At 19.4% G+C, this 25,492-nt stretch overlaps 8 protein-coding genes across 8 annotated transcripts; 3 read left to right on the forward strand and 5 right to left on the reverse strand. All coding sequences in view use genetic code 6, as the record gives it.

Annotated features, from left to right (window-relative positions):
* Positions 1-416: 416 nt before the first annotated feature.
* TTHERM_00643420 (hypothetical protein) lies at positions 417-1,898 on the reverse strand (the record flags this gene model as incomplete). The annotated part of the gene is made up of 1 exon (XM_001015361.1): positions 417-1,898. One exon carries the CDS (start codon positions 1,896-1,898, stop codon positions 417-419), a length of 1,482 nt encoding a protein of 493 aa, XP_001015361.1.
* A 3,148-nt stretch (positions 1,899-5,046) lies between these two features.
* On the forward strand, positions 5,047-7,248 carry TTHERM_00643440 (hypothetical protein; the record flags this gene model as incomplete). Its single annotated transcript, XM_001015363.1, has 5 exons — positions 5,047-5,348; positions 5,412-5,483; positions 5,663-5,873; positions 7,059-7,118; positions 7,207-7,248. 5 exons carry the CDS (start codon positions 5,047-5,049, stop codon positions 7,246-7,248), a joined length of 687 nt encoding a protein of 228 aa, XP_001015363.1.
* An 850-nt stretch (positions 7,249-8,098) lies between these two features.
* TTHERM_000643458 (hypothetical protein) lies at positions 8,099-8,719 on the forward strand (the record flags this gene model as incomplete). Its single annotated transcript, XM_012797494.1, has 1 exon — positions 8,099-8,719. One exon carries the CDS (start codon positions 8,099-8,101, stop codon positions 8,717-8,719), a length of 621 nt encoding a protein of 206 aa, XP_012652948.1.
* Positions 8,720-11,501: 2,782 nt separating this feature from the next.
* On the reverse strand, positions 11,502-12,014 carry TTHERM_000643459 (hypothetical protein; the record flags this gene model as incomplete). Its single annotated transcript, XM_012797495.1, has 1 exon — positions 11,502-12,014. The coding sequence occupies one exon, from the start codon at positions 12,012-12,014 to the stop codon at positions 11,502-11,504; it is 513 nt and encodes a 170-aa protein (XP_012652949.1).
* A 4,481-nt stretch (positions 12,015-16,495) lies between these two features.
* TTHERM_00643460 (hypothetical protein) lies at positions 16,496-17,884 on the forward strand (the record flags this gene model as incomplete). Its single annotated transcript, XM_001015365.2, has 2 exons — positions 16,496-16,914; positions 16,978-17,884. Exons 1-2 carry the CDS (start codon positions 16,661-16,663, stop codon positions 17,882-17,884), a joined length of 1,161 nt encoding a protein of 386 aa, XP_001015365.2. The 5' UTR covers positions 16,496-16,660.
* A 1,003-nt stretch (positions 17,885-18,887) lies between these two features.
* TTHERM_000643469 (kinase domain protein) lies at positions 18,888-19,690 on the reverse strand (the record flags this gene model as incomplete). Its single annotated transcript, XM_012797496.1, has 2 exons — positions 18,888-18,897; positions 18,960-19,690. 2 exons carry the CDS (start codon positions 19,688-19,690, stop codon positions 18,888-18,890), a joined length of 741 nt encoding a protein of 246 aa, XP_012652950.1.
* Positions 19,691-19,966: 276 nt separating this feature from the next.
* On the reverse strand, positions 19,967-21,559 carry TTHERM_00643470 (kinase domain protein; the record flags this gene model as incomplete). Its single annotated transcript, XM_001015366.2, has 1 exon — positions 19,967-21,559. One exon carries the CDS (start codon positions 21,557-21,559, stop codon positions 19,967-19,969), a length of 1,593 nt encoding a protein of 530 aa, XP_001015366.2.
* Positions 21,560-23,438: 1,879 nt separating this feature from the next.
* On the reverse strand, positions 23,439-24,673 carry TTHERM_00643480 (protein kinase; the record flags this gene model as incomplete). Its single annotated transcript, XM_001015367.2, has 2 exons — positions 23,439-23,481; positions 23,661-24,673. The coding sequence occupies 2 exons, from the start codon at positions 24,671-24,673 to the stop codon at positions 23,439-23,441; spliced, it is 1,056 nt and encodes a 351-aa protein (XP_001015367.2).
* Positions 24,674-25,492: the final 819 nt, after the last annotated feature.

The raw sequence follows: 25,492 nt of genomic DNA on the forward strand, positions 1-25,492 counted from the left end.
TATTAAATATAATATAATTTGAAATTAGCTAATTAAAAAAAATGTATGGTGTGGCACTATCAAAAATATGAATAACATTATGTTAATTCATACTGACATAGATATTTTATGAAAAATTATATGTGAGTCTGATAACTAACTTATATTCTTAAAATAATATCAAAAAAAAGAAAAACTTGAACTAATTTAATCATATTTTTTTATAATATTAAATAAGAAAAAGTATCTGAATGATTGGATCATAATGCTTCAAATCACGAAAAAGGTAATAAAAATTTTTCGGAAGTTTGAATTAGATAATTTTTATTACTTTTTATTTGAGCAAAGTAAATATGTTAGAAGAAAAATATGGAGACAAGTAATAAGAATTGATAGCATATAAATAATTTAATTTTATAAATATTTTATCTTAAAATTCAATTTGGCTATTTATTATCTAAATCTCTTTTGTTTGGTTACTATCTCATAAATTTTTCTGTTAAGTTATGGAGTTTATTGCTTTAAAAATATTAGTGACCATAATTAACTGGGATAGAAACTATTTTTTAAAGATAGGAAAGTACTGATTTTGCAGTTTCTTTAAAATCTTATTACCTATCTTAATTTGATATTTTTATAGTTTTTTGATTGTAATTGCTTTACTAGCATTTAATAGAATTATCTTTTGATTAACTTAATCGACTATTAGATTTTGATGAGGTATTATAGAAACTATAATCAGTTTTAGCAGTCTCGTCATCATGCTCATCATCATTATCATCCAATAAGCTAATTTATTTGATCGGAATCATCTTATTTTGCATCATCATTTATGCTTATTCTTAGTCAATACTGATTTTCTGTCTTCTTTTAGATTTTTATTATTGCTATAATTATTTCTATGATTAATTGAGTCCTTTTACTTTTTTGTCAATTGATTTTTAAATATCTTTTTTTTATTATTTTTTAATTCTTTCAGATTAATTCTAAAGAACTTCACTTTTATCTTTTTAAATTTAATTTTTTTCAATATAGTTAATTTATTATTTTAATTTTGTAGAAGTAATGTAATTTTATTATTATGAAGACATTGGTCTATAAATTCTTTCAGTTTAACATTTTTATGTAAAATCCTTGATATTTTGGTTATTCTGTAATTATTGCATTTTTTAATTTTTAATGCTGTTTTTCTTTTTCTGAATTTCATAATATTAATCAAGATAAATTTATTATTACTATAATTACTAAATTGTTATATCTTTATTAAAATGTTAACAAAGATTTTACACTTCGGTGATAGTATCTATGCGGGAAACATAGGTTGGCTAGTATAGCGCAGAGCGTAGTCTGTATATTTAATAAAAATCTAATTTTTCTCCTCTACAATCAACAAATTAATCAGTGTCTACACCGTTAGTCTAAAGTTAATTTTCTTACCAGATTGAGACTTCCTCTTCTAAGTCAGAATCACTTTCTAAAATATTCACTTCATGGGTCTTATTTTTATTAACTTGATATTTGTCTCTCAAAATTTATTATTCATTATTGTTCTTATTATTATGAGGAAATGATAATTAAAAAGAATTCTATTTATATTAATTAGATTTCTATTTAATTAATTAGCTTTCTTTTTAATCATTTAATCTAGTATCTTATGCTTTTGGGGATTGATAAGATTAAAACTGATTACTGGAGTTGAATTTATTTTAAGGACTTTGAATTTTACTGGTGCTTGAATTATTTAAAAATTGATTTGTTTTAGATTATTCTTATCTTGGAGAAATACTAGAGTTAAGATTTTTATTTTCAACTTTAAACTTTTAGATGTTCTAAAAATCGAATTTTTTCTAATAAGAAGTATACTTAGAAGAACTTATCGGGGAAACAGATTCGTTTTTGCACAAGCTTCTGTTAATCATTTTTACTTTTATAGCTTATTTAATTGTTTTTCTTTATCTTTAATTAAATTAATTATAATAAATTTCTTCCAAAAAATTTTTAAATTACAATATCAATCAACAGCTGGTTAAATAATTAAAGGAATTTCATTATTATTTTACCAATAATTAATCACAAGAATAATTCAAAGAAATAATATTTTCGGTTCAGTAACTTTATTTTTTAGGTCATGTATAAAAAACAACAAATTCATGATAGATATACTGTTTTTATATTTACATAAACAAAATTTATAATTCATAGTATTAAAAATTACATAGGATACACAAAAAATATGGATAAGTATTTATGTAAATAACTTTTTTTTATTAAATGAATATAATTTTAGCTGTAATATTTATTAATCAAAAAAAAATTTGAAGAAAAATGGAAATGGTTATAAAGATTATTAATTAATAAATGCAAGTTTTAGGTCGTCCGTTAAGTTGAGATGATATATTATTTATCTATTTTTAGATAAAATGCATTCTTAATCTTTTCTAGCTCTCTTTTCAAAAAATTGATTGCTAACACCTTTAGGCGTTAATTAATTCAAAGCTATCTTAAAATTAGAGATTAGTGTTTATTGTAAATTTGAATGATAATAGTTGTTAAAATTGTAATCTATGATGAATTAGTCATAGCTTTTGCTTTTAGAAATAAATAACTTTTTAGAAAAAGTATAAATTTAATAATTTGAAATAATTTTGATTTATTTATCATTCAAGTTAAAGGTTACTTAGAAATGTTTTAAGAGTTTTTATTGAAGTGTTATCATTTTTATTGCAAAACTGATGAAAGAGAAAGTTGTATGTGCAAAAATTTTAATTTAATTACTTGAATTGTTTTAATTACAATCAATTTCTGCTTACTGACTCTTTCTTTTATTGAAAAACCAATGAATGTTTTTTAATCACTCTTTGAAAAGCAGAACATAAAAAAAACCTTTTCTTTCTCTTAAATCAAAAATTTTTATTTACACATTATTCTTCAGAAGTATACCAACAATTTTTTTTATAAAATGAATAATTTTTACCTATTCTTTATCTAAAAAATAATAAAGTTGAAGAAAGAACCTTTTCATTTTTGAAAAATTATAAGTAATTACCTTAATTCTTCTAATTTAAGAGACTCTAAAATGCCAAAATAAGTGTTTTGTCTTAAATTAGAAATATTTACCCACACTAATTAATTACCTCCTTTAGGCATAGCTGCTGGAGGAATCAAAGTATTTAGTAAAACATATTTCTTTATTTTTTAAAATTTATAAAACAAATATATATTTGTTTAAAATTAGTTAATTGCATAGGAAATCAAAAATTTCATCAGGCATTCTTTTTAATTATTTTAGGGAGCTTTGCCAAATTTTAATTGATTAATAAACAATTATTATTATTTATCAATTGATTACTTCATAAATTTTTATTTTAAAAGTTATTTTAGAAATTAATTGAAAAACTCACTAACAATCTATTTTCTTCTACTTTATAAAATCCAATAACGACAAATATTTTTTTTGATTTTATGATTTAAAAAATATTTTCTTTATTTAAATTAACTTTAAAATTTATTAATTATTTAAAAAAATTAAAGATTATAAATATTTTATTCAGTAAAACTTAAAATAATAAATATTTTTAAATACTATTTTTATAACTATAGATGTAATAAATGAAAATAAACAGTTAATTAATTAGCTTTTTTATATGTTTTCTTTAATTCATTAAGGAAACTAAATACTAGGTACTTGCTAATATTAGTATGTATTTTGCTCTAAATATTATATTGAAATATGTATTATAAACAAACAAATTACTTGTGGTTTGAATAAGCCCTAATTACCTTTAAACGAAGAATTTGCCAAATTTTAATTTAAATAATAAGAAGGTTGATTAATATGCTGAAACATATTAAGAACTCATTAAATTAATTTAATTTATATAGTTTTATCCAGCTAATCCTCTAGTCAATTGATTTTTCAAGTAATTGTTTTATGTAGATTTTAAACATCAAAAAAAACAGTTTATTTTTGAATAAAAGTTTTCAAAAAGTGCTTATTTGTGCTAAAAACTGATGTTTAAATATTTTGTTCGAAGTATTATTATTTAAAACCAAATTTATACTAAGATCAAGTTCCGATTTATAGCCATTACTATTTTAATATGAGCTATATATTAACTTTAAATCCAATTAATATACGAAAATTGCTCAGCCAATATAAGTAGTCTTCTATTTAGTTAGATGTTTATTTAAAGTTCAATGATTATATTAATAATAATTTCGTTAGTTTTTATCTATTTTTAGCTCAAAAATTATATGGTTATTAATTAATTAAAATTTACACTTAAAAAAAATAAAGCCGATTAATTCTTCTTACAACTTTCTTTAAATACTGCATCTAAATGAATATTTAAATGATATTTATCTAAAATATACTAATTTAATATAAAAAATATTTGTATAAAATGATTAAATTTATTTTTATTTTGTTTATTGCTTTGAAAATTTAAATTTATAATCTACAAATGCTACTTTTTTAAGAAAATATTTTTTTTATACGAATTGATATTTTTAACTGCTTAAATTATATTTATAAGGGTAATTAATGGTAATAAATGCTTTTTTTATGATAATTAAATTACTAAATAATAAAATATATAAGTATTATAAAAAACAAGTAATAAAATAATCAGAAATGCGTTTGATATGAATAGATGCTTATTTTTTTAGTTATTCCGAAAACACTAAAAACCAAGACTTGAACTTTTGACTCTCTGCAAATCTAATATTAAACATATTTATAAAAATTTAATTCTACTCTTTCTCCTTAAGCATATATAACCTAAAATAAAACAATCGTAATAAAATTTAGGATAAATTCAAAGCCCACTAGAAAAAAAAGAATATTTTGACTCTTATAATGATGAGTCAGTCGCCTAAGACCAAAAATAACAAAATTTAGTTATTAATTAGAAAAGAATTAACTTTAGTAGAAATTTAATTTATCAAAAATAGAAAAATCTTTTTGGTAAAATCAACTTTTGATAAGAACTCTTAATATAGAAGAGATTATTATTTATTTAATTAATAAAAAAAATAAAACTTAAGATGATGATGATTTAAAAAGTGATGTATATATAATAAGAAGATGAAATTTCAATATGGGAAGAAAATCAACTTAATACTAATGGAGTAAATTCTAACTAATTTATTGATAGCAGAGGATAATAATTAGATTTTTACTAAATTTATAGTTTGCACTTTGCTTTATACTAATAAGCTTATCTGTTCCGCATAAATACTAATTAAGAAGTATAAATTCTTTCATTACATTTTAATAAAGAAATACCAAGAGAATATTTATAGTATCAACATTGCTTTCTTGATAAATACTATGATACCTAGAAAAAAAATTAATCTATTCAATAAAAGTAAAATAAACTATTTTCTGACAAAAATTCATAGAAATTTATCTAAAAATGTTAAATAGATAGGATTTAGAGATCTAAATCTTCATATGAAAAAAATTAATTTAGTTCTACCAAGTTAAATTAACAAATTATCAAGTAATAATCTCAAAATTTAAGTAATAAACCTCAAAAAGAATTACTTCATAATTAATATGAGAAAATTCAAAAAAGATTTATAAGATAGATAATCATATTTAATAATAAATAAATTAAAAAGAAAATTTAAAATATTTATAATGCGAATTTTATTTATCACAATAATATAATTCTTAAAGAAGACATCAAATTAGAATTGATTAAAAATAAATTACCAAGCTGATGCAAATAAAAATAGTCCCAGTCAGATAAATAGATTTAACGAATGATAATAATAATTATGATGATCATAATTATGAATACACAAATAAAAGCAAAACCTTAAAAATACTTCTCCTGAATATAAATAAGATTAATAGTAAGGGAATAAATATATTGAAACACATAAAAGTAAGTAGTGATGACAAATAACTAATTTTAAAAACTTAAAAATAATTAATTAAGTAATTAATAATTTACAGAAATTGGAAAATCAATACTTTCGAATTTGTAAAAGACTATCTCATGCTAGGCCAATTGTAGCTACAAATATTTTAAAAATACTAAATTAAGCAATCTATAAAAAAAATCTTTGGATTAGAATTTATGTAAATGAGAATAAGATGTTAATTAGTAAAATTGAAATTTACAAAAAAATAAAAAAAATATAACAACTTATCAATTTATATTAGATAAAATTGTTTTTTTTTTAAATGAAAGGCCTGCTTTTTTATGAAGTTTTCTATGGTATTTATTCAAAAATAAAAGATTATATTTGTTTGGTATTTTAATTCATTTTTTCCTTCTAACACTTTTACTTGATAAAAACAGTTTATTTTTTTGGATTGTAATAATTTAAGCTACAAAAGTGATTGAAAAAACAATAAGCCTATTAAAAATCAGTTATTTTAATTTATAGATTCTTAATTGAGTTATTTCAATCGAAAAAAATTATAATTTACTAGCTCTTTCTTTTATCAATTTAAAACCTGATAAATTCCTGTAAATTAATTAAAAAAGTTAATCAGTGTATGCAAAATTCTAAATTAGCAACTCAAGCTGCTTTTTAAAGGGAACTAAAACAAAGCTAGGAATTTAAAGAATCGAATTTTTAATATGTAATTTAATACAAATAAAATTTTTTTGATAAAGCAAAGCAATCAATAAAAATTTTAGTGGAAAAAATTAATTTTTTTTGTGTATTTTTTTAAACAAATTTATATTTGTCTTTAATTTAAAAAAGAAGCAATTAAACATATTTCTATGCAAAATACAATAAAAGTAATTAAATAATCTGAATAATTAGCAAAAACCAAGAAATTAACTAAAATATTCATAATTTAAATATATATTAGGAAATAAAATGTTTGTTTTTAATTATAATTTATAAATATAATTTACATATTTCTCATATTTTTTGTTTTAATAAATTATAATTGATCAATTGTTATTGCATTTCTTAAAATATATTATATTAACTATTTGTCGAAAATCTCATAAATATTTTACATAGCAATTTGGAAATCTCCCATACTTTATTTAATAACAATAATACTAATAAAATTTTAAAAAAATGATAATTTTGAATTTTTATAGGCCTCAAATACAATCTTTATTAAGGATGCTAATAGAGTAGATGATAATCGAGGTTTTACAGTATATATATATTTAAATAACTTTTTAATTCCTCATACACTTATGTAATATCCCACTCTTCCACTTTTTTAAACCTATATTTTATCAGGATGGGGCAGAAGGAAGGGATTATTAATTAATAGAAAGCTGATTTAAAACTTTTTTATATAATCTTATAAAGCTATAATAATTTTCAAATATCTAGAATTTTAAATGTTAATATTTTTATTAACAATCTATATTTGTTACAATAATTGGTGTAAAAATAAATTAATTAAGGGTAGAAATTTTTTTAATCAGCGACTTGTTAGAAATTCATCTATCATTTATGCACTATCAATTCTGATAGATTAAATGACTTTTGGGACTGTTTAAATGTTATGAAAAAACGTAATTTTAACAAATAATAAAGCTAATAATATATTTTAATTTAAAGATAAGGAATTGATCATGACATACACACACACACACACGAATTTATTTTTGCTTTAATAAATAATCATGCAATCAATATTAATTATTTACTTAACCAATTTTAGAAAAAATGAAGACTATTACAAATTTTTAGATAGACATAGATTGATAGATTCACTCAGTATTATACTCAAAGTTAAATCAGATTATAAAAGTTTTATATTAAAGAATAAAATCTGATAAATTATAATATGATTTACTGTCTATGTCACTACTTCACTGTATTGAATTTATTAATTTTGATATTGAAAAAATAAGGTGACATTTAGATGTTGAAGAATTAGCTAATTAAAAACTTACAATTATATATCAGAATTTAATAAGATATCCGTTTCATGAGTAGTTGACTAATTTATTTTAAATTAGTGAAATTAATAATACATAAATTAATAAAAAATAATAAAAACAAAAATAATTAAAAAACATCTTTACAAAAGATAACTAACAATAACTTGAACAATTAATTAATTGCTCGCATAAGAAAATAAATTAAAAATTTTGCTTTAATTTTAAAGGAAATCATTAATATGACTTGCTATAGTATCCAAATTATCTTTTCTAGGACTGATAATACATAATAATCCACCATAAATATTCTTGCTAATTAAGAGTTAGACTTTTATCAAACATATTAACTATATCCAGTCCAAGCTACTTATGAGCAAACAGAAAACTGGAACTAATAGTAACTAAAAGATTTCGAAAATTAAAGTTTTTCTTTTGACTAAGATGGTTATAAATCTTTTAGCGAGTTTCCAAGCCTATATAGCCTATGTGAAGATGAAGAAGTAGAAGAAACCAATTAAATTGAAAATGGAGAAGAAAATTATATTCTTGATAGTTTTAATGAAATAAATGACTTTATATTTTTTGAAGAATTAGACTATTAATAAATTCGCCCATAAAATAATATTATTAAAAATCGCATAAAATAACAAAATAAATAATAAGTAATACCAAATAGTCCCTAAATTTAATTCTAATAACCTATGAAAGAAAGCTTTAAGTATCATATACCATATAATTCAGTGATTAACAAAATTAACCTATAAAAAATAAATTAATAGTAAGAACTAAAAAAAATTGAAAATTTTTCATAACTCATATATAATAATATGGGGGACCTGGCGCAAACGTCGTAAGTTTGAAACCAGGGGGGTATTTTGAAAAAAATGTAAAATATTTCATTCAAAATTATATATATTACTCGATAACTGAGTGACCCCACCCTAAATCTTTTGTATACCATCATTAACTAATATAATTATTATTATTATTGTTTAAGATTGTTTATTGATATTTTTTCTGTTGATAAACATAAAACTTTTTAAAAAATGTCAAAGTGATATAAGAAATATTTAGTATAAGTATGAATTAAAGTTAATATCTATAATTAGTTTCCTTTAAGGTCAATAGATTTTATGAATATTACATATTATCTATAATCAATTTCTTGCCGCATTGAGTTATCATGTTTGTTTACCTCATCTTCATTATCATAATTTGAATAGTTATCATTTTACAATTTTATATTGTTTAATTAATTAATTTCTGTTATTACTTAGAATTTAGAAAAGAACATTACTCTTGTAAATTTTTTAAATTTGAATTGGGATCATCTCCTTATTTTAAATTTATTTTTCTTCCATAATTTAGTTTTACATGTTAATTCGAATATAAATTTAGCTTTTATTCAAATAGGAGTAATAATATTTTAAAGGAGTTTGTAATTTGCATTTTTTTTTTTGTTAGTTATTACATATGTTTTTATAAAAAGATGAGAATTTTCTTTCTCTTAAAAAAAATTAAAAGATTGTCTGTGTTAGGTGATTTGGAAAAAAAATTTAAGATAATAGGATCGTATTATATTTTAATTAAGCTCTTAATTTTTTTCAATAATAAAAAATAAAGCAGTTTTAAATGCTAAATATTTTTAATTTTTTTATGGAAACTAAGAGCCTAAATCGCAATTACTTGTAGTAACTTAAAGAATAATTTTAGATATTTATCAACAAATTTATGAGTAGGATTTATTTATTTCATCCATTAGATAATACTAATTTTTATTTATTAACTTTACTATGCAATTCAGTAATTAATGACCTAATTTGTTTCTTAACTCCCAAAAAATTCACGCAAATTTAGAATTTATTTGGATTGCTAGCTTTAATCTCTAAAAACTATGAGAAAAAGAGCATTTTAACTATTTTATTTTTATAGTATTAAAAACCAATCAATCTTAAAATTTTGATACTTACATTACATAACAATAATTATATGTAATATGTACATTTATTTTTTTAGCAAATATCTAAATATTTAATTATTAATTCTTGAATTCATAATTATTATTAAATTCAATTAATTTTTTGAATACAAAAATTATATGGTAGTTATTGATTGATTCTAAACAATTTATTAAAACTAAAATTAAAAAAAGGCAAAGAAAAAATAGAAAGTTAATAAATAAATAAATGAATATTATAAAGCTATTGAATGAATTATTAACAATTTATTTATTTTATATTTTATAAAAATAAAAACAATAAAATTTATTTCTGTATTTATGAATACATAAATATATTTAGAAATTGTTAGGTAATTTTTTAAGCTTTTATTATCTTTCAATACTCTATTTTCTCTCAATCAGTTTTCCTGTAACAACGAAAAAGTCATTAAACTATTTAGAACTTTCCATAAAAATTTTTTTAACTTAATAATAATAGACTAGTTAGAAATTAGATTAACAGTAAGTAATCTTTCTTCTCTATAAAAATCATAACTAACAATCTCATTTCAATTTTATGATTATTTACAAAATAAAAAAAAATTAAACAAAATAACTCATTGATTTTCTGATTATCCTGCTTACAAACCTTTAAAAAATTAATCTGACAAAATCTAATTTACATTTTTTTTATAAAATCTTTACTTGAATTGCAAAGGAAAGCTGCTAACTTACTGTATTTCTCATTAAAAATCACTCCTCAAAAAATGAATTTTTTTAGTTAAATTTCATACTGATAAATAGAGAGATATAATTGAGTTTTTAGAATAAAATTGTTTTATTTATTTTAATAAAGATATATAGTTAATATTTTATTTATATCTAGATAGCCAAATTTAATAAATGTTGCAATTAATTATATTCATTTTAAATTGTTTTTAATAGAAAAGTTCACTTTAATATGCGCAGTTAGTAAGTTAATAAGTAAATTATTTTTAAATTTATTACTAACTTGCACTCAAGTAATTAAAATTAATTAATATTTTATTAGCAGCTTAGTTTTTATCCATATAAATATTAGTTTTTAAAAATTATTTTATAGAGACAACTTAACAGAGCTGTTTCTATTGTATTAAACAAATTATTCGAGTAATTAATTATGGATTGCTTGCTTTCTCTTTTCTAATTTAGTTTTTTGATGAAAAAATAAATACTTTATAAAATGAAAAATACAAATTAAACTTCATTTTTTAATAAAAAAACCAATATAAATTAAATCTGACATTCTTAATCTTAAATACTTACTTAAAATATATTTTCATTTATTTATTCTTTAAAGTAAAAATATTGGTTCATAAGATTTCACTCAGTAAATAAAAACTTGTAAATAAAAATATTCATTCCCTAGCTCATTAAAAGGTTTTATTTATTTTGAGATAAATCAATAAACATTTTAGGTATATTCAAATATTTTCTGTTAAAAACACTTATAATATAAAAATTAATTTATACCTTATCTTTAATTCTAATTAATTAAGGTAAGTTGAAAAAATTATTTAAAGTTAAAACTAGAAACATCAATCTTTCTTTCTTTAAACAAATATATGATTTTGTCAAATTTTTTTTGTTAAATTCAATATTTTTACTTAAAAAATAATTTTTATTTACTTGAGCTCTAATCCATAGATTTGTTTATTAGATCATCAAGTTTAGTATTTTATTATTATTATTTCTAAAATTTATTTAGCTAGAAACTATCTTTTTGAGATACGAAAGTACTGATTTTGCAGGTTATGAAGCATTTTATTTTATTAATTCACTTCCAAGTTTCGAATTTATTTCGCTTTGATATATTTTCGAAACATTAGTATTGTATGTATATCCTTTTGATATATTTGATGATTAATTAGATTTTTGAGAGGTATTACAGCTATAGTTATTTTTTGGGGATTCATGATTATCCTTCTAATAAGCTAATTTATTTGATTGGAATTAGTTTTTTTAAAATAAATTTCTTAGCTTCTTCCTAATCTATACAAATTTTTTATCTTCTTTTAGATTTATATTAGTTTTTTTACTACTTTTGAAATAATTAAGATTATTTACTTTCTTCTTTTCCTTTTTAATTTACTTAATTTTTATGTTCTTTTGGTTTGTAAGTCATTTTCTATTTTTTCATAATAATTCTCAAATTATTCTTTTTGAATTTTATTCATTTTTTTGAAATTTTTTATTTAATTGTTTATTATTTTAATGTTGTAGAAGTAATTTCATTTTTTTAGTATAAAGATTTAGATCTCTAAATTCTTTCAGTTAGCATTTTTGAGAAAAATCTTTTAGATTTTTGTGAAGTGGTAATTTATTCTAATTAAATTTTCTGGTTTAGTCTTTTTTCTAAATATCATAGTATTTATCAAGATAACTTTATTATTACTTTAATTAATCCATAGATATTTCTTTATTAAAATGCTATGAGAGGATTTATACTTCTTAGATAGTATCTAAACGAGATCCATAAGTCTATTAGTATAAAGCAGAGCGCAATCTGTAAATTTAGTAAAAATCTAACTATTCTCCTCTATAATCAACAAATTAATCAGTATCTACTCCACTAGTCTTTAGTTGATAATCTTCCCATATAGAAACTTCTTCTGAGTCAATTTTTAACTTAGTCCATCAAGTGTATTATTTTTTGACTTTAATAAATTAGCTATTTATTTATTCTTAATTACTGATTGTACTCAAAAGAAGATTATTGCTAAGTAGAATTTTCTATTTTTAAAATGTTGTTTTTTAGTTAAAATGGATTATGTTCTTATTAATAATTTAGATTGGTGTTTTAAGTCTTAGGTAATTGATAAGTCTAGGGACTAAACACTACAAATTGGTTTGTATTTGAAGGAATCTGAGTTTTGAAGCTATTTAAATATTATTTAAATCTGTTTCTGCTTGATTATTGATGTTTGGGAGATAGGCTGGAATTAAGATTTCTATTGATTTGTTCGATATTAAGTTTATAAAGGTTCTAAAATCAAACTTTTGCAGCTGAGAATTTTCAGGAAGATTAATAGTTGATATATTATTTTGTATTTTATTCATCATTTTTAAAGCTTGTTTTTGCTATTTGATAATATATTTTTAGATTATTTTCCTTAGTAATTTAATTAGCTCCTTACATTTTAGAGCATTAATGACTCAGCTTTCCAGCGTTATTTTAAATTACAATAATTCTATCAATAAATCTATAAGACATCTTTCAATGAAAAAAAGTGTAAATTATAACTCATAATTGAATTCACCAAATAACTATGAAATGGTTGAATGCGCAATTAAATTCTATTTTGCACAATATCATAATTTAAGCTATTAATACATTAAAAAAGTAATTAATATTATTTTTACTTATTAGGACACAAATTTTTTAACAAGTGCATTCAAGATTTATCATTCATAAAATGTTTAAAAACTAAGCCTATTGGAAATTAACAATAAATAATAAGTTTTAAAAACTAATATTTTCATTATTTGTAACATGAAAAAAGTAAATAAAATTATGATAAAAATGTGCATGAATCTAAATTAAAAAAAAAATAAATTGCTAATAGATTGTTACTAGTCAGTAAGTAAATGATAAATATTATTAAGTTACTTGAATATAAAACAATTAATATGGATTTTGATTGATCTAGATATTATATTTAAATCAAATAATAGCCAGCCTATTTGGAAAAAATAATTTAAATCTGAGAAAAGAATTAAATTTTTTCATTTGCATATGAATTAATAATGGCTAAAAAATAGGAAATATAACGATGAATAAAATAAATTTTTTGTTTTTAAAATAAATTTCTTTAAATTAAACACTTTTAAATTTATTTTTTACATAAAATTGTAGTTCTGATAGGTAATTTACTCAAAATTTAGGAATTAAAAAAATGTAGAATATTTACTTTAAATATTGATAAAAATAACGTATTAAGAAGAACAAAGTTAACTGAATGTGTTTTTGTCAAATAAATTCCTTGAAACTAATTATTTTGATAATTTATAAATTGTTAATCTTAAAAAGTAACTAAGTAAATTCTATTAAAACATGTATATACAATCGAATTAGTATATTATGAATTACTTTTAAATATTTTTGAAATGCTTAATATTAATATAAATAGTTAACTAATTTATAAAATGATTTTCTTACTGAAGAATGTTAAATAAAACATATCATGAATAAATTACCAAAATTATTGTACCTATGTACCATTCATTTTAAGGGAAGATTCATAAAATCGATTTATTAAAATTGATCTAAAATTTAAGATTATTAAATGAATAAAATTTTATATATAATATTTGTAAAAATATAATATATTTTTAGATAAACTTCTTTAAAAAAAATATTTTTTAAGAGTAAAAATCAAAAATGAGCTATTTATTACCTAAATTAATTTATTTCTAAATCCTGGAAGAAAATAAATTGTTGTAAGTTAGTTAGTAAATTGAATAATTTTTAATTACAATAAGAAAATATACAAATAATTTATTAATTTTAAAATTGCATCAGCTTAAAATTGATCAATCAGGTAAAAAAGCAAAATAAATATTTTTAAGACTACTTGAATTGAAGGTAAACATAGAAATTTATGAATTAATTAAAGAATTTACACTTCCTAAAAAATTAACGCCTTACTTCTTAAAAAATTAACTAAGGCATTAATTTTTTTACAATGCTCATCATATAATGAATTGTTTGCAATACTGCCATCTATCTATAAAATAATTTAATAATATAGTTGTAAACAACTCTTAATAACTTCATTTATTGAATTGTTATTTTCTTAACTCTTAAAACATTGAAATATTTAAATTTAAATTATGTCTCTTTAATATAAAAAGTAACCAAGCTAAATATTCAACTATTTAAGATACATAATATAGTTTTTCAAGTATTTAAATGAGCACAAAAGGCAAGGAAGACAAATAAATAATTAATTAATTATAGTATTATTACAACCTCAAAATTTTTAGTGTAAGTAGTAATGACTTTAAAAGAATTCTAATAACCAGTGTCCTTTATTAAAAAAATTAATTCTTCACAAATCAATAATTTTTAGGATAAACAAAATTTGAAGAAAAAAGAGATTTTCTATTCTTACATTCTTAGTTAGCTATTTGTGTATAGAGCGAAAAGCTTTATTTAAATACACTAAATTTTAGTTAGTTTGTTTTATTATTATCATAACAAGTCTTAAAAAAATGATCAAAATACATACCTATAAACCTCTAAAACCAATAAATTTATTAGATTATTCAAATTTAAATACATTTTAACTCTATTGGCATTAAAAATATTTTTTTTAATAAAGTTAAAAGCTTTATTTTATAAGAAAAAGGTTGTTTATAGATTTAAATATTCCATAATTAATTCATAATATGATTTGCACTTCTCTAGATAGCTTTTGAATAGAATAAAGTATTACAATTCAAAAGATATTATATATGAATGTGCCATATAATTTAGTATTTGATTTGTTTAATTTTTATTAGGTATAGTTAGTTATTAATAAGTATTTATAAATAAATCAGTACTTATCATTCAAACAAAAAAAAATATCTACTTTTTTATTTTATGAATGTATACTTAAATGAAGTATAAAAGTAAGTAAAATATTCAGATGATATTACTTTATTATTGGATAACATATACTGATTTATAGTTTTTCTTAAGGTATGGATAAATATTTTTACTATAAAATATTAGTTGCAAATGTATCAATTTTATCTAAAATATATAAAAGGGAATAGTATATTATATGTTTAAAATTATATCATACACAATTAAAGCATCTTGAAGCGTTTAAAGCATATTTATTTACAAGAAACATAAAACAAATAAGTGAATTTGAAGAAAAGATCAATCTTAAATATATTTATTAAGATGGCTTTTTTTTATTTTTTTATTTTCTTTTACATATACTGATAATGTGTGTCTGTGTGTAAAATAGAATAAAGTTAACTTTTGATAAGGACGATTTTTAATTAATGGTAAAAAATAAAAATAAAAACTATTTATTTAATATTAATTCATACATATTATTATATAATAAATATATATGATCCTTTGTTTGCATGATTTTGGATCATGGAAGCATATTCCTTTGAATGAAAAACTCAAAAATAAAGCTGTTTTAAGCTTATTTAGCTTTATTTTTTAAGTTATGAAAATATATTATATTTTGCCTTTTGTAAATTAAATAGACATTTCACTCTAGGTTCAAAAAATAAATTTCCTAATATCTTTCTATATGGAGATTAAGAAAATTCATCTTATATTTGCTCTCTTTGATTAGTTTCCATAGGTAAAAAAACTACCTTGGAAATAAAATCAAATAGTGATACTGTTAAGTTTTTTGAATAAATAATTAAGATCAAACATTTTAAAAATTAGATCATTAATTACTGATTAGCATTTTAAAGTTAAGAATCTTACTTTCTTACTTAAAAATTATTAATAATATTCTCAAATGCTCTTCGAGTAAAGTAATATTTGGCTTAAAAATATTATTTCTTTCAAAAAATTTGAATAATATTGAATATAATTAATTATAATCTAAAGCTGATTTATATTATCTACTTAGATATAAATAAAGAACTTGCATTAATGATAACACTATAATATTTTCTTAAATCTTAATTAATAAAACCTTGCCACCCAAGTAAGTCTTTTAACTTTATAAGTAAAAGAAAATTCCTAAAATGTAATAAACACATAAATAATAACAATAATAATAAGTCAAATTAAAAAAAATTATTCAACTCATAAAAAATCTTATTTCTTCTATTTGACTAAAAATTAGATTCAAATATGAATACAGATTTAAAATTGTATCACGAAAAATACCTTTAAACCACTAATATTGAAAAAAACCCACTCAACACTTAATTTTAAAATATTAACGATAATATTTTTAAAAATGGTACTTTTGAAAATATCTAAGCCTAAAAAGAAACAAATTAAAGAATAAATAATTAAGGATAAGAATAAATGAAGAAAAATAGCTTAAAATAAGAAGAGGGTCTTAATTCTAATTAATAAGATTTAAAATAATTTCATGAATAGTAAATTATCTTCAAAATTCAAAATAATGAGAAAATTTAACCATATTGTTTGAATGTATAAAGTATTAGTTATTCTAATGATGATAGTGATGATGAGGATAGCGAAGAAGAATACTCAATTTGGGAAGAAAGTGAAATTGAAAATAATGGAATAAATGCTGATACACTTACTGACCCTAGAGGTAACTAATTATAGTTTTACTAGATCTATAGACTTCGTTCAGCTTTATATTAAAAATCTTATGTATCTCGTTTAGACACCATTAAAGAAGTTTTAAAAATATCATCTCATTAAAAAAAAAAAATATCAATAAACACTCTTAAACAATAATAAAATTACCTTGACTTTTTCTATCCAATACAAAAAAAGGATTTTAAAAATGAAGAAAATATTTTATTTAATATCAATAAAAGCACTCCAAAATAATTTGAAAATTATTTTAATTAAGTAAACAAAGAAATCAAAGATAAAAATTTAATAGAATAAGTAAATAACTATTAAAACAAAGATAAAAATTAAACCAGTGAAATAAGATCATAATTATGTTTGTAAGACTAAAATAGTAGGAGATAATCTTTAAAGCTACTTTTAGACAAGAATAGTAAAATGAAATAAATATTTGAAAATAATAAAATCTACAATACGAAAAGCAAAGATATAGGAGAATAAGTATTAGGCTATTATGCTAGAAAATAATCACTAAAATTGATATTAAATAAGAACAAAGTATCTAAATAATCAATATCCGAAAATAATAATTTTTAAAAAATTGATTTAAATAAAGATAACAATATAAAAGAAACAAATTATCATGGTATTTAAAATAAATAAATAGCTTGTGAGGAAGAAAAACAATCACCACAAGATTTAGATGAAAAAAATTAATTAGAAAGTAAAATTAGAAAAGGAAATTTAATATAAATAAACTTTTCCTTTCTCTCTAATTTAAAAATGAAGCTCTTTTCCTGATTTCTAAAGATAAAATATATTGTTGGAAATTATAATTTTCTATATTTAATAGTAACATCATAACTAAAAATAAAATTAACATATAATATCAAATTTTATTAAATGAATTATATTTATGTATACAGTTTATAAGAGTAATTACCAAATTTATATTTAGTAAATTTTAATTACTATTGATAGACCTATAGAAGGTTATTAGGTCTTTTAATCATATCCAGTAAATTTAGATATATGACAATTTTTTTAAAAATCAGCTATTCTATAAATTTAAAGTAAATAATTATTTGAATTAATTTTTTCAATTGATTTAGGTATAATTTACAGACAGACCCTTTTTTTGTTTGGTAGATAAATTTTTCTAAATCAGAATTAATCAAGAGCAAACTAAATAAATAGCTAATATAAATAACTAACTAACATCAGTAAGTTATTACCTAAAATCATTTTTGAATACTAAGAAAAAATTTTCTTTATCAGTGTAGCATTTCATTAAATTTTTTAAGATCAAAAATAGAAGTTTTTATTAAATGGCCTTAATTAATAAGAAATAAATATATTGTCATTCAACTTGACCCTCCTATAAATGATTAATAAATCATAATAATGAAAATTAATTATTTATTATTGTTAATAAAGATATAAAATTAATTTTTTATATTTCATATTTTAAAAAGAAAAAAAATAATTTCAATATGATTCAAAAATTAAAAAAATATAGAATTAAATATGAATTATTTTCACACATAAAAATTATATCTACAATATTTGTTAATAATATTTTTGATCAATAGTAAAATAAGTTTAAAGTATAAAAAATTTATATATTATTTTGTTAATTTGAGTGAAGCAAAATCTTAAACAAATAAGAAATTTAATAAAATTTCAGAAAAAATTCTAATATTGTGTAAAAAATCATCAATATTAAAATATGATTTAGTCTTGATTTTTCTTAAATAAAAAATTATAATTATTTCTATCGATTTTATACTTTAAAAAAAATTAATCAACAAAGTCTTACTATAATTACTAATTTTTAGAATCAAAATTTTTTTTAAATTATAAATGTTTATCTTACATTTAACTGAGGCATTTAATGATAAAATATTCTTATTATTACTATTTTACCTTATTTTTGTTTAGTAGATAGATTTAATATGATTGATCTGCTTATATTATTGCCTTATCATATAAAGTTAACTAAAAGTAGTTATCTGCAATGTTCTATTTTAAATCAGCAATCTCAGTATGATATTTTCCAAGTTATTTTTCTTAAAGAGGTAAAATATCGAAATATATCTAGATGACTTTAAAAGGATCATTTTTTTTAATATAGAATTCACTTTAAATTTTTAAGCTCAAAATTTGAAGGTTTTTTAAATCGAATTATTCAGCTATTTCTTATGAGATTTTTAATTTTTATTTAGCTTTAGAGTAATCTTCTAAATTATAATAGCAAGTTCCAATCAAATTTTCAAAATGAAAAGAATAAGGATTATCATTTTAAATAATTTTTTGAAAATCAGAATAAGATTTTGAACAATACTCAATAGCTATTTAATATTCTTTTAATTTTGTATAGCAAAATGCAATATTTAATTGAGTAATAGCCAAATCTAAATGAAGATTCTTTTAATATATTATTGTTTAAATTTCAATAGATTTTCTTAGATTTTCAATAGCTTAATGATAATCTTATCTATTATACAATATAAACCCAAAGTTATTATAAGTTGTGTAATAACTTTAATCTTACTAATTTGGTTTGCTTGAATATTCCTAAAGCTTTTTTTAAAGATATTCCTACATTTATTCTAATCTAGGATATTGTTTATGTTCTTATGAAAAAACTAAGCACTATGAAGTAAAATTATTTTCATGATTAGAATATTCTTTTTACAAGAATTCAAAAATTTTGTTTTATTAAATAATTGATTTTTCATATTTTCCTAAAATTAGAAGGCAATCTAAAAGATTCTCTTATTTTGAAAAAGAGTTTTTATCTTTATTAACTTCAATGCAAATATTATTGTAGTAAATTTATTATTGATAGAAGAAAGCTGAATTAACAAACCTTTCTGGGATTCAATCTTTTTACCTATTTAACCTAGCAATATATTAATCTAAAAATTGTTTGTTTTGTTTTGCATATTAAAAAAACATTTCATGAAGCTCTAAACAATTTTTTCTTTTTGAAGGTTCATTATCCAACATATAGGTGTTAATTAAAATTTTAAAGTCAGCAATATATTTTGGTAACTATTCATTTACTTTATCAAATATTGTATTGAAGGTTTTTCCTAAGGAATACACATCAGTTTTGTAACAAATACATTATTTATTAAGTTATTCAGGTGAAGCAAAAGGAGCAGTATACGAATATTAAATTTAATTTTAATTAGGTAAAGCTATTAATGAAATACCAAAATCAGTGTAAAAATAGCGTTCTTATTAATTTACCAAAATATTGGATGGCTTTATATCACAGTGAATAATATAATATAACTAAAACGTAATTAAACCATCAAGTAAATCGAATATCATATTCAATAATTTTAGTTCTTCAAAAGTATCATTTTTAATATTTTTCAATTTTTATGATAAGTCCATTTCACATTTTTCCAACACTAATATTTAGAAATTTTATTAAACCACAAAATCAAGTAAATTTACTATATTATACTCATATTAAGTAAAAGATTATTATATATCTAATAATTTAAGTAAATCTATATCAACTTCATTAAATTGTACTTTTATAACTACTTCTTTTTGTTATTTAGTAATTTCTTAATTTTATATTCCATCAAAAATCACTCCTTCTCCACTTACTGCTATTATTTTCTTAGTTTAATAATTTCTGGAATTTAATTTTGAAATTATGTCAATCATATTATCTTCAAGATTTTTCAATAATCTTTATAATGATTTATATTGATGATTTTTCATTAATCCTTATGATGATTTATTTCTCAATTTTTTTGATTCATTTTTAGATTCAATAATATTAATTTCTATCTAAGTTTATAGAGTTAGTATGATGTTAAAATTCATATCTGAAATAAAATCAAAATTAATATTTTTAATTTTTTGGAAAAACATTTCTTTTATTTCTGTGATTTCTAATCTCTAATCTGAATTACTACATATCATAAAGTCTGGTATTTCTTGGGGGATGCGCTCACTGCGATTGCGATCAAAAAATTTTGATTTATAAGCTTTTGCTATTAAAGTTAAATTTACAAAGTTCCATGACTTATATGAAAATCTTACCTTAAATAAAATACTCTTTAACATTTAGTATGTATTTTAATTTATCATTTTTCTAATAATTTTCTTTAAATTCTTTTATATTTTTTACTTAAGCTTCTAAAAGATCATCAATGTCACAATAATTAAATTATTAGTAATTTATTATTTTAATCGCAACTTCTTCTTAAGTTTTAAGATTTTTAGCTTTAAAAACAAAACCAATTTCTCCTTTAGAAATTAAATCCTAAATTTCATAATTTTAATTATAAGGAGAAATTATTTTTTTGTTTTTTATGGAATCTATTAAGTCTTTTTAAGATAAATTAATTAAAAGGTTATAAACCCATCTATTTTCTTTAAATTAATCATTTGATTACTCTTCTTAAAGTTCTTAATTATTAAATATTTTTTCACTTTCATACTCATCTTATAAAATTTACTTATCACTTTGCTCAGTATTTATATATTAATCCATAGATTACTAAAAGTTTTTCAAACAATTCTCATTATCATTTTTATAAATTATCTTTTTATTCGGATCTTTTTATTCTTCACAAATATTAGCAGAATTAAATTTATATTTATTTTAACTTGACTTTTTAATTGTTAAAGTATTTGAAATATCATTGCTTTGAAACATCTTTTTATCTCTAATCTTATTTAATATGATTAATAAATATTTTTTTAACAAATTTAATTTTTATATGAAAAGTTAGTATGGGTAATGCGTTTATAACACAACACTCTCATTTAAATTATTATTAGTTATGTAAAAATTTAATATAATAAACAAATTATTACGCCATCAAATTATATTACAACTATTAAAATTTTATTTTATTTCAATTTATAAATTGGTGACGTGAAGTCTTTAATACGTCAATAAATAACAAAATTAATTTTTAAAATTCTGATATTTGTACTGTTATTAATAATTGATAATATCTAATGAAATGCATAATACAAAGTATTTTTAAGCCATCATTTTTTAATGGAAATTTTTATAACAATTAAATTTTTAATTAAATCACCTTATTTAATAATTAGTTTTAAAACTAATATAACTAAAAAATATATTTCATAATAAGTGGGATGCAAACCACTAAATTTTTGTATGGCTTCTTGCTATAATTAATTCAGTTAATATCAGGCTTATTGTTTGTCAATTAAATTCTAACTTGTTATGTCATATTTTTTTTCTCATATACTGAATATCTATCTCATCAGAAGTAAATTTTTTAAGTAAAGTTCTCTAGGAGGTGAGATTTAATATTTTATATTCTGCTTGTCAAAATATTCTTTTGTTTAAGGTTGGTGTTAGCTGGGTTACCATCTTGAAATATGATCGTATCTTCGTTCAATATGATTCGTAAATATAAAACTTATCATAAATCTTAAAAAATAATGTAAAAATAACCATTATTTAAAATATCAAAGATTAAAATAAGTTTATCATAAAAAAAATGACATATTATTTTTTAATTAAAAGTATTGTCTTTTGTTAATTAAATCTTAAAATTTAGCAATGTATACTGGTAATTATTTCTTTATTTTATTAGAAAAAATTTATATTATTTAATTGAAGGTTTTTCCTAAAGAATACACATCAGATTTATAAGAAATATATTCATATTTCATTTATTCAGGTGAAGCATAATATTTTGTAAACCCATAAGGTATTATATTTTAATTAGTTAAAACTATTTATGAAATACCAAAATCAGTGTAAAGATAGCGTCCTTATTTATTTACCAAAATATTTGATGGTTTTATATCACAGTGAATAATATTATACATCTATAATGTAATTAAACCATCAAGTAAGTCGAATATTATATTCAATAATTTTAGTTCTTCAAAAAATGATGATTAATTATTTTGAATATTTTACAATTCTTATGATAAGTCCATTTCACACTTTTCTAACACCAATATTTAGAATTCTTATTAAACCACAAAATCAAGTAAATTTACTATATTATACTCATATTAAATAAAGGATTGTAATATATATAATAATTAATCTTACTCTTGATTATTGTTATTAAATTGTACTTTTATGATTACTTCATTTTTTATTTGTTATTTATTATTTTCTTAATTTTATATTCCTTCAAAGACCACTCCTTCTCCTCTTACTGCTATTATTTTCTTAGCATAATAATTTCTTGAACTTATTTTTTAAATTATCTCAAACATATTTTTTTCAAGATTTAAAATTATCTTAGATTGTTATTTTTAACTATTCTATAATGATTTATTTCTATATATTTTTGATTGATTTTTAAATTCAATAATATTAATTTCAATCTAAGTTTATAGAGTTAGTATGGTGTTAAAATTCATAACTGATATAAAATCAAAATTAACATTTTTAATTTTTTTCAATATAATATTTTTTATTTCTGCAATTTTAAATCTCTAATCTGAATTACTACAAATCATAAAGTCTTATATGATATTATATATTTATCTTAAATTATCCTTATAAAAATCACATTTCTGAAAAACTGCTGAGTAGTTTTACAAAACGCTATCCATTATATGGCCTAGATTAAAGACATCCTGCTTTTTAAAATCATCTTGAAACTAAAATTTAGGACTAACTAAATCGTCATTTTTGTATTTCAAATACATGCGGAATTTTTATAGTTGTTCATAATATGAATTAGAAGCAATAAAATCAGATATTTTAATATAACCATTCATATTGACAAGAATATTGCAAGGTTTTAAATTTAAATGAGTAAGATTTTATTCATGAAGTTCATTTAAAAAACAAGCTAAAATGAAATTAATCTAAAGAGGGTATTTAAATTTTTTTGAATTAATTTCTTGAAAATATAATTATAAGCTGGTGCTGTTAAAGTTAAACTTACAGATTTCCATTTCTTATATGAAAATCTAATCTTAAATAAACTACTATTTAACATTTAGCATGTATTTTAATTAATAGTTATTCTAATACTTTTATTAAAATTCTGATATATTTTATTCTAAAGCTTTTAATAGATCATCAATGTAAGGATAATTAAATTATTAGAAATTTATTATTTTAATCGCAACTTCTTCTTAAGTTTTTAGATTTTTAGCTTAAAAAACAAAACCAATTTCTCCTTTAGAAATTAATTTCTAAATTTCATAATTATATAATTTTAATAAAGAATTAATTTTTTTGTTATAAATGAAATAATCATCTAAATCTAAGTCTATTTCAAATGAATTACTTAAAGAGCTATCAACCTAGCTATATTACTTAAATTAATCAATTTATAATTCTTCTTAACTTTCACTATTATTAGATATTTTTTCATATTCATACTCATCTTATAAGAAATACTAATCGTTTTGCTCAGTAAATACATTTTAATTCATAGATTAGTAAAAGTTTTTCTAAGAATTCTCATTAGCTTTTACATGAACTACATTTTGATACTAATCTTTTTATTCTTCACAAATATTAGCTTAATCAAATTTATATTTATTTTAACTTGACTTTTTAATTGTTAAAGTATTTGAAATATCATTGCTTGGAAACATCTTTTTATCTCTAATCTTATTTAATATGATTAATAAATATTATTTTTAGCAAAATTTAATTTTTTATAAGAAATATTAGTATAATTAATGTATTTATAATGCTCTCATTATAATGATTATTAGATACGTAAAAATTTAATACAATAAACAAATTATTACGCCATCAAATTATATTATAAGTATTCAAATTTTATTTTATTTCAATTTATAAATTGGTGACGTATTTAGTACATCAATAAATATTAAACTAATCTTTTAAATTCTGATATTTGTATTGTTATTAGTAATTGAAAATATCTAATGAAATGAACAATAAAAAGTATTTTTAAGTTGTAATTTAATCGAAATTTTTTTTACAATCCAATTTTTAATTAAATCACCTTATTTAATATTTATTTAAAATTAATTAATTTTGGAAATTTTTTGAAATCAACTTTTTTAAATTTGGATTTATTTATTTATTTATTTATTTTGTGCTTAAACAATAACAGAAAAAATATGTTTTGTATAATTTTATTTCTATTTTTGTTAAAAAAATATTTGGTGTGTTTTATTTAAAATATTTAAAATTCTAGTTTAATTTAATCCAATTATTTTATCAAAATGTATAAATTCACCAAAATTAAAAAAGTAGTTCTTTAAAATATTTGGTTATTTATAAAAAAATAATTTACAAAGTTAGAATTTAATCAAATTATAAAATAATCAATTAAATTTTTAATTAAATTGAACTTTATATTGTCTTAAGATTGGAAGGAAAAAACATATTTAATTGAGTTTTAATAAATAGATATAAATATACATAAATAAATAAATAAG

Source organism: Tetrahymena thermophila, assembly GCF_000189635.1.
Source record: "Tetrahymena thermophila SB210 genomic scaffold scf_8254653, whole genome shotgun sequence".
NCBI classification, from domain to species: Eukaryota; Ciliophora; class Oligohymenophorea; order Hymenostomatida; family Tetrahymenidae; genus Tetrahymena; species Tetrahymena thermophila.